Below are 10,344 nucleotides of genomic sequence, written 5' to 3' on the forward strand. Positions count from 1 at the left end.
GAGAGAGAGAGAGAGAGAGAGAGAGAGAGAGAGAGAGAGAATAAATAAGTGTATTATTAGTGACAGTCAACCTGTGGGGTGTAGTGATTATGGAACAAGATGCCACGGTATCCAACTGCAACCCAGTCGCCAGAACGTTTTTTGACATTGTATGTTTCTGTAAACCACGGTGAATGTTGACGTTTCTGAACCGTAGATGTGTTCCATAAAAAAGTTTCATAGAAATGCACACGTGGTTAACGTTTGTTAACAGAACTACTAAGGTTAGAAAAAACCTTAAGACGCAAACCGCGGTCACTTACTCTGACCAAATGCAAAAACGTTGATGTTCAACAAAACTGAGCTTCGCAGAAATGTACAATGCCAGCAATTTTTTCCTGGCAACTGGGTTGCCAACTGAACTCACATGCAATGTAATCCATGTTTTGCATAAGGGTGTATCTATATGCTTTCACTGTAAAACAACAGTTTCTGCCTGAATTGTCTTCTGTACATGATGGATCATTGTTTTATTTTTCAATACAACAAATAAAAATGTATTATTTATGACTATGGCCTACAGTCAATGCTGTTTAGATGCTTGATTATGACTTTTACTGAAATGTGCAACATCCAAAATTTGGAGCATTTCTATTGCCTCTCAACGGCTCTCAACATGGCCGGCATCTCACAGCTAACGGTGCTAACAGCGCTAACAGTACCAACTACAGCAAAAGCACTGAATGAGCGAACAGTTTTTACCTGAGGTAATGGAGGGTGGATACTACGCTGTCAAACGGGACGGCATTATCAGCTGAATGAATTAAAGAGGAGCAAAGAGTACCTCAAAAATGTACTTAAATGCCAGGCAGTACTTGAGTTTATGTACTTACTTAGAGCTTAAGAGATTAGTTGATTGTTTGATTGACAGAAAAGGAATTTATCGAAGATAATTGCCATATTAAACTTGAAACAACTGTTTTTATACCCACTTGGGGGCAGTAGAAATAAGTTGTGAATAATACATTGACATATCATCATCTTAGCGAACCAGTGGCTCATTTACAAAGCCAGTAGTTTCTAAACCACATTAGCATTCATATGGAGTCATGTTTCTGGCATAGACTATAAGAATTCAACATAGTCAGACGGTGTCACCCATTGTTTGTAGACTGCCGTTTTGAAGCCTTGAGTTCGGCATTTTTGGCCGGTGCCATCTTGTTTTTTTGCCGCATGGTTTCTGTCCAAGTCCGAGATTCACTCTTTTATCTCTATTTTTGGTCTCCACCAACTGAACAGGTGAGGGGAACCCCAGTCAGACCTGAATCGATTTACTGCTGGAGACAAATACTGGTGATTTGTCACAGAGTATAAAGATTCTTCATTTTGGAATTCACTTTTTTCCTGGTCATTCTTTGTTAGCTTCCCGGGGTGTGCCTGTGGTTTTCGGTTTCTATTTGTCTTGAGTCTCATTTTTGAGACCAACTTTGTACTGCTCCAGTCCCTCGTCCAGTCAGTGAGGAGCAGCCCTACAGAGCGATGGCAAGAAGGGTTCTCTGCCAAATGTGTATTTGGCTGGTATCTGTAATGAACACCTACCAATCCATGACGGCTTACAAGAACACGGTGCCTGTATTGACTTCACTCACATGCTGCCGTGAGCTGTATTCGAAGCAAAATGATGAATGTTTGCCGTGTTTGCAGAGGTCTTCTTCTTTAACTTCCAGATTTGCCAGAAATGGGCATCATCGCTTGCATCACATTCCTCTGCAGGGAGGATGATTAAGCCAATGACAGGCTGAGAGGATACAAGCACCCCCTATGGAGGCAGACCTCTCAGAGTGTCCTGCTGTTTCTCCTCATCCTGCTCATCTGCTCTCACCCTTGAAGGCTATTTGTGACGAGAAATAAGATCAGAGTCATTCTATTATATCCCCAATACACCTCCATCAACTGATAACGAAGAGAACAAAAAGAACATGAAACTAGCTCTCTGGGTGTAGAATTTGCAACCGCATTATTCCAACTCAACAGGCCCAATAGTTGTGTTTAAATGTTGTTTATTCACTGAAACATAATATTCTATGGATCATCTTTTTAGCATTACTTGTGAGTGAAAACTGAGGTGGTTATGGTGTCAGGGAGTTTAGCTGATGAGCTATTCTGAGTGGCACAAATGACTTGTTCTTTGTGAGCACAGCACTCCTTAGAAACTAAATAGATTTCGATGGTTCATCTTTGCAGAATCTTAACGAGCCAAGCATGCTCCCACCTAGTATCATCCAGACCCTCGATCCAGTCACTCGATATGCCCATAACTATCACTGTGGCAGTACTTAACACGATTGAGCAACTTACTGAGGGATACACCACACGTACTGCACACTGGAAAAAATACTTCATTATAAATTCGATCTTTATAGAACTCTGTCCACATCAGTCTTTAAAATTGCAACAGAACTCGACTCTATCTGGTCATCTCTCATACATTTCTTACAAACCTGATTCCATCCACCTTATTATTTTTCTCGCCTTGCACACATTCACATCTGCACCTGTATCCAATTCTACGCCTCCATTGAAATCCACATAGATGCACATAAATACATGCACACATGTGTGTACCTGCATATACAAATATACTATGGGCATTGATATTGATGTTATTATAACATTGCAATTCGACAAATACACATGCAAATGCATCTAGAACACATTGCTATTATTGATTATGTTCAAGAATGTTTCATTAATATATTTTCTTATTTTCATTATTTTTTTGTGGTTATAACTGTAGTTATTTCTGATAACAATATTATTGATATTTTTATATTTTATTATTATAGTTGTAAAATAACAACTAAAAATATAAAATAAATACGTAAATAATATGTAGACAAAACAATATCAAAAACATGATATTAACGGTGCAACTAACTTGTTTTCTTCTCCTGTATACACTGTTGTTGTCATCCTCGTGTTCTGTTAATGTTGTGTCTTAAAGCAGATTTTCAACACATGACGGTGTAACAGTGTGGGCTGACTGGGTGGTTGTGTTTGTGCCAATGGCTGTGTGTGCAGTGGATTGATTGAAGGTAGGTATGTCTGAATGTGCCTCCACTCTGGTCTACGTATGTATGCTGACACAGCTCTTTCCATCTGGCGCTCTTACTTTCACCCCGACCTCCTTTCAACTTTATAAAATAGATTCCGTGATCAGTGATGAGCACGAACAAAACTCTCTTCGACTGACAGTGCCAATTTTTGAGTCTTAAGTACTGTCTTGCTGTAAAAAGTAATGTGACTACAATTATGTTCCATTTTGTCGAGGTCACTCTGTGTTTTTTTTTCTTGTGTACCCCCTCCCCTACCCTGTGTACCCCTGTCTGTCTGTCTGTCTGTCTGGCCCGGTGCTGCTGTGGCTACCGCTGATTACCCACACCTGCTTTCCATTAGGCTCATCATGCTGCAGTACATCAAGCCTAGACTTTCATCCACTCATCAGCAGATTCTTTTCACGCTGCTCCTCTGCGGTTCTAGTTATTTGTGCATTATCTCCTCTCATGTTTGTTGCTCCACGGATCACCGTCGACAGCCTGCCGCTTCATCTCATCACCTTGCGTTCCAAGTGAACGTTTCCTTTCCTTCCTCTTCTTCAACGTCTCATTCCCTCCGCCCTTATAACAAATCCAATTTTATTATCATCCAGGCGACTACAGAGTCCTTGTCACTCTGTGAACACAACAACACAGCGTGCAACAGGCTAATGTTGTGATTCTGACACCTCCGAGTCATCCATGTGTTTTTGTAAGGCGAATGAGGGCCTTTTGATAAAGCATGGGTGATACAGCCCGGCCTCTCATATGCACTCTCTAAATTGCAACTTTTCTCCTCGACCGCTGCCAAATTACACATCAAACAGAGATCATACAATACAGAAGGATTTTCAGTCACCTCATGAGTCAAATCCGACAAAACATCTCACGTTGTTGTTTTTCATTTGAACAAACAGTTTTTCTGGATATTCACAATTCAATTTATGAGTGACAATGAAAATATTTAACTGAGGTGAATATCAAGAGAGTGAAATCCCAATGCAGACGAAAAAACAAGAGTGATCAATCATCAAATATTTATATCGCAGTATACATATTTATTTATCAAGCTGTTAATGCTCACAACAAATACGCAACTAATTGTTTTCGGCAACGATTAAGCAAAGCTGCTCATATTTCGACATGAGGCTTTATTTTTTTCTTCTTCTTTTGCTTCATAACGGACAAGAGCAATAGTTTCACCAGAGTTTTGTCATGTGCAAGGTGTGTTTTAATTAGCAGGTGGGGGTCATCTCTAAAACTGACAGACACTGTTCGGTTTATTTGTCATTTAAAAACTTCAATCAGTTCTGTGTGCGATCCATTCAGAGCTTCCTGTGCCCTCTTATAAATACTATACAAAAATAGCCTACTCTTATAACAACTTCACAAGTCTAATTGCTGACATCAAGTCAGTTTTGACCAGATGTATGTCACAGGCCCAAAAAATGTTGGGAGCCCTGAGTTTTATATATTCAGAGACTAATACATTTTATATACCCCTTCCCAAACATTTCACCATCACCATCAGTCATAGTGAAAGATGCCCTGACTTAATTTCAGTACGGCAACATTAACAACACCTTAATTGCAAAAATGCCACTCATTTACAGATTTGCCATGTCGGCTCATCCAGACCACACAGCTCTTCATTCATATTCCTGTTTTGAATTTCAGACTGAATCGATACAATAAAATACTTGACAAATAAATATTTTACTTATTATAGACTCTAGAAAAGTCAAATTTGAATCTAGAGGTTCGTCGCACAACTTTTGAATGTTTCCAAATAGAAACCACTTTAATGTGTCTTCCTCTTTGGGTTTGTCAAGATAGCACTCTTTCTTTTTTTATATACATGCTTAACTGTGTTGAGTCGTCTTCACCAGCAGTGTTCCAATGGGACCATTTTGTGCGGAATTGCTGCCGGAAATTGACAAAACCCCAGCTAATGTGTGAGTTGGATGGGTTTTGTCCATTATTTTGATCACCAGTTTGCAAACTCCTGGTGTGACTAATTTGCCAAACAGTGGTACTAGTTTTAAAAGGAACAGTTAATCCCAAAATCAAAAATACACATTTCTCCTCTTGGGTGTATAGTGTTATTTATCAATCTAGAAAATCCTAAATGAAACTGCTCACAACAAGGTCTGTGGATTATCTTGACTCAATAGTCATGATTTCTAAAGAATAATTGCTGTTGAGTTTTTCAAATGTGTTTATTTGGCATGTTGAGCTCCAAAAGCAGAGTGCCATATAATTATATTGGAGAGAAGGCAGACATCTCTATTTCCACCACTACGCAACTCACACCAAAACAATCTATCCTAATAAATAACACTACAGGTAAGAAAAAAATGTGTATTTTTGATTTTGGCGTGAACTGTCCCCTTTAAGATATAATGAACAGACAAACAAGAAAACAGGTAGATACACAGAGTAACAAAACAAAAGACTTCAATTCCTTATTTTGCACACCTGCAGGCCTCTCATCTTTCATGCTTAGTTAATGTGAAGTCTTTTTTCACTGTTTGAACAACACACAAATCAGGACTTCACTCAAACATCTAATCTTCCCTGATTGGAAGCCACGTCCTCCACGTTACAGCACTGTTACCATAGCGAGGAGTCATAAAAGTATCTGGTTTCAAAGAAACACTTCCATTACTTGCTGCTTTCAGCAGAGCTTTTTCAGTATATTACACCATATGATCCAAGGCATTATGTCCAGTCTCGTTCTCCATTTGGGTTTTCAGAAGCTCGATATTACATCAAAGGATAAATAAAAAAAATCACAGGACACAAGAACAAAAAATAATACATCATCAAAACCTCAATAAGATGTCTGCCAGTCTTTAAGCACAAACTCTTTCCAGTATTTGGTCATATACAGATGTCATATCCACCTGCAAGCCACTGCTTGTCAAACTGCATGGATGCACACGGTAGAAATATGAATCGCTTAAGATATACTTGACTACGTGTGTTGATGGGAGTGTTTACAATGTAGTGTTTAGTCCACCTATTAGGATGTCAGGCAGGACCCGCTGGTATTTAGGTGTAGTTATTTCTACAACATTTTGCCCAGACGATGATACAGTCTGGAAGAAAATGCCCCCTGTTGATGTGGTTAAAGGACAAGGCCGCTTGTCATGACCGCTCAGGTTGCAAATGTCTCTTGTTTGACATAAATGTGTGATCACCCAAGCTGCAAGAATCTGCTGTCACACGAGCAGTGAAAAGAATCATGTGGCGATCATGGATTGACTCTGTGAACGATTCTCCTCTCTGTTGTTGTCTGCTGGCTGCTTGGTGTAAACAAACATAGCTGCGCAACATATCCTGCTTTGCATTCAGTCTGAACACCTCTAGTATGGAGAAACTAACCCTCTGACAGTTAGAGTCTAACTGGTCTCAAACGCAGCCCAGTGGCGCAATTGTTGATACATATATGTTTGGCGACATTTTCAAAAAGAAGAAGACAGGATTGTCAGACATGTGATTATGTTCAACTGAGCAAAAAGGTTCTATTGAGAGTTTTTATATTCGTGCAAAAATTTACAGTATGTTTTGAATTGACGGATTCAGCAAATAGGCCAATTTGACTTCACTGTGAGCTTCCCATTTTTGAAAATGTGTGTTTTATTTCTTTTGCAGGTGTAAATGAGTAAACTGAACACTGTTCAAGCCCTGTAGCAGACCGGTATGTAAATCAGCGATGCTGTGCTTTGCATGATTATGAATGCTGGGAAACAACGTTTCAATCCAGGTCTAAACTGAAGTAAAATGGTTGATTAGAGCTGATGCGCCGACTGTTCCGAAGCAGCATGTGCTCTTGTGCTAATGTCCCATTTGCAGTGCTTTATCAGATCTACAGTGACACATCGTGAAGTTTGTTGTGATTCCTATTCACTGTGGGGCCATGTTGGATGGCATCATCTCCCCAGACTCTGGCTCCTGCCGAGCACCTTCAGGTACCATTCTCACACTCACGCTGCCCCCATCCGTGGTGCTCGGATTCACGCGGAACTTTCTATTGACCGGGCGCACAGCCCTGAGAAACAGCCTCTTGAAGGTCTCACTGAGGACGATGTAGAGGAACGGGTTGATGCAGCTGTTGGCGTATCCCATGCTGATGGCTATGTTGTAGGCGTAGGAGAAAGCTAGGCTTGGCTTCTGCACCCCGAGGTGGACCAGCTGAAGGATGTAGTAAGGGGCCCAGCAGATGAAGAAGGCCAGGCAGATGGCCACTGCCATCCGGGTCACCTTCCTGGTGCGCATCCTCAAACTGCGCGGCGGCAGCGGCGCCACGCTGGTGGACATGTGTTGGAGGATCTTGAAGAACACCAGGCAGATGACGACCAAAGGTATGGCGAACGCCAAGAAGAACTGGTAGAGCGTGAACCAGTATATGTCAGTGACCGGGTCGGGCAGAAGGAGAGCGCAGGCCACCAGGCCATCTGGCACAGGCATCAGGCCTGCGTACATCCACACGGGGATGATGGTGAGCAACGACAGGCCCCACACCAGGCCGATGACCAGCGCTGCCACACAGGGCGTGCGGATGTAGTTGAAGCGGATCGGATGGACCGTAGCCAGGTAACGGTCGAGGGTCATTGCAGTGAGGATGTAAGTGCTGACAATCTGGCTGTTGGAGTCGAGCGCCGTGATGACCGTGCACATGGCAGCTCCGAAGTGCCAGGTGCCGTTGCCCAGCAGCTGGTGGATGAGGAACGGCATCCCGAGGAGGAACAGGAGATCGACGATGGACAGATTCAAGATAAAGATGTCCGGAACGGTTTGCTTGGCGCGGCCCTTGGTCTTCTTCGTGATGGTGTAGATGACGATGCAGTTCCCCATGATACCCAGGAAGCAGATGATGCCGAAGATGACGGGGAGGATGGCACTGCAGTGAAGGGCCCCGTCTGCAGCTGGAGACAAGAAAAGGGACGGAGCGGCAGTTGAATGTCAAGCAAATGCATGTAGTGATGTCATACTGCGTTGTGCATCGTGTTAAATCACATTGTATGATATGAAAGCTTTTAATGTACTATCATGTCACAATGTTACATGATACAAAGAGCAAGAGCAGCAGAGTAATATATCAACAATTCTGGTTTGTCAGGGGATTATTAGGGTTTATCCATCATTGGATACCACAATTGAACACTTGCACATTTTCACCATCTTAATTTTAGGCTGCTCTATAATTTCAGGGTGGACATGATTGATTTCTGTTAAATGAGTGTGTGTGTGGGGGGGGGGGGCTCTTTCAGCACAGTGCAATGACGATGAGGGCAGAAGTCTATTGTGTTTGTGATACTCTATAGCACACGTGTCAAACTCAAGGCCCGCGGGCCGAATCCGGCCCGCCACGTCATTTTATGTGGCCCGCGAATCCACCAGCAATTTTGGAAAAAAAAATTGAAGTTAGACTAAAAATATCCCCACGGTCGAAATTATGAGATAGAAAGTTGAAATTATGAGAATAATTTAAGATGGGAAAGCGAATACATGTTTGTGCTTCAAGGAGAAAAACGGGTCTGTCTTCTGTGTTATGATGCGTGTCGGTGATGAAGGATACAATTCACGTTGGCATTTTGACACCAAACATGGAGCTAAATTTAGCCTCCAAGAAAAACATCAAATTGTCCAAGAATTAAAAGGCAGACTGCAATCACAGCAGAATATATTTACAAAAGCTACAGCCCAGTGCATGCTAAAGATATGTGAGCAGGTGAGCTCCGACCAGATACAGACTTTTACAAATGTCAGTTTGTGAAGAAACACCATCGCAGACCGAGTTCAGGAACTAGCAGCAATCTAACAACACAGCTAGCTAAGAGACGAGATACATCATCTATCAGTGTTTGTAAGAGGCTGAAGGCGGACCTGACTCTCAGTGAGGAGCTCTTGGATGTAGCTGCCATGCACGGGACGACGGCAGGGAGGGACATTAGTGATGCAGAGAGGTGACAAAAATAGCTTTGAACAAAGTTAATGTAATTGTTTAATTGTTTGATGATATTTGTCTTTGATATTTTCTTTAATAGTTTGATCTTTGATAGAGTAATGTGGGTTTCTTAACCCTAAATTAAAATGATTTATGTTATAATAACAGAAATGTGCTTAAATATCATTTTACATTTATATAACTGCATGTACAATATTTTTACACTTGAATAAACAATAATCAAAAGCAGAGACAGTTATTTAACAATATGTTAGGAGTAGCTACAGTCATACAGTCTTACAGTTACAACCGGCCCTTTGAGGGAAACCATGATGCTGATGTGGCCCGGAGTGAAGATGAGTTTGACACCCCTGCTCTATAGGATGTTAGGAGAATAGACCTTAAAATAGGTTGCTATAGATATGCAATAATTACGCTTTAAACAGGAAACGAAAGTCACAGAAATGTGTAAAAGAAATCTTACCAGACACAGTCATGATTATTTGAACACTAAAATGAGGTGCATTCATCAATTAAGTACAAATCCTAGAGCGTAGAGATTCAATTTGGGGGAAGTTGGGGAAGGGAATTCACTGCAGCCTGAATTTGTGCAATAGACAGGCTTGTTTGAAAAAAAAAAGAAAAAAGGATACAAGGTAAATCATTTTTTTGGGGGGGGGATAAAACAGAAACAAAACACACTTGATTTTTGTTCAGTTGCATGTTGAATGCAGTTATGGCGCTTATGAACAAGGCGTGTGTAGGTTATAACGTTAACTGGACGATGCGTTGGTTGCTCAACCTACCTGTTGTTGTCGAATTGAAGTATCCGAGGGAAAAATTAGAATCGTTTGAGAAATCCATCGGTAATCCAAAGTGTATCCAAGTTTAAAAAAAAAAAAAAAAAAAGTATCACCAAGTGCGTGCAATAAAATTCATCTGCGGCAGCTTGTGAACGAAATCCCCCATCTCTATTCTCAAAGAGTGAGTCCAAATATCATATTTTGAATAGTTAAATAATTTACAATTTATTTTCCCTTGTCATCCTGCGAGCAGACCAGCGCGCTCTGTACAGTCAGTGGTAATAAAGCCGCTCCTCGGTGAGCGGTTGAAGAGGCTGCGAGAGCATCTTCACTCAGTCTGTGACGCTCTCAACGGAGTTGCGACTTGCGATGCAGGTGTCAGTCAATTCGGCATGAAATCATGATTGGAAAATGGATCTCATATTATCCCAGAAGGTCTCAAAGTGTGTGAGTGTTTGTGTGTGTAGGTGTGTGTGTGTGTGTGTGTGTGTGTGTGTGTGTGTGTGTGTGTGTG

General features: G+C 41.4%; 1 protein-coding gene across 1 annotated transcript; it reads right to left on the minus strand.

Annotated features, from left to right (window-relative positions):
• Positions 1-3,347: 3,347 nt before the first annotated feature.
• Positions 3,348-10,312, minus strand: mchr1a (melanin-concentrating hormone receptor 1a). Its single transcript, XM_031874656.1, has 2 exons — positions 9,834-10,312; positions 3,348-8,005 (listed from the first exon to the last, which is right to left on the minus strand). Exons 1-2 carry the CDS (start codon positions 9,889-9,891, stop codon positions 6,984-6,986), a joined length of 1,080 nt encoding a protein of 359 aa, XP_031730516.1. The 5' UTR covers positions 9,892-10,312; the 3' UTR covers positions 3,348-6,983.
• Between the last annotated feature and the right edge of the window lie 32 nt (positions 10,313-10,344).

Source organism: Anarrhichthys ocellatus, unplaced genomic scaffold, assembly GCF_004355925.1.
Source record: "Anarrhichthys ocellatus isolate YVR2014 unplaced genomic scaffold, GSC_Weel_1.0 scaffold83, whole genome shotgun sequence".
Lineage (NCBI taxonomy): Eukaryota > Metazoa > Chordata > Actinopteri > Perciformes > Anarhichadidae > Anarrhichthys > Anarrhichthys ocellatus.

Excerpts from the sequence above, each read along its gene's own strand:
- mchr1a (XM_031874656.1), bottom strand. The coding sequence starts at position 9,891 with ATGGATTTCTCAAACGATTCTAATTTTTCCCTCGGATACTTCAATTCG. Across the intron at positions 8,006-9,833 it reads CTTCAATTCGACAACAACAG|CTGCAGACGGGGCCCTTCAC; the intron begins GTAGGTTGAGCA and ends TCTTGTCTCCAG.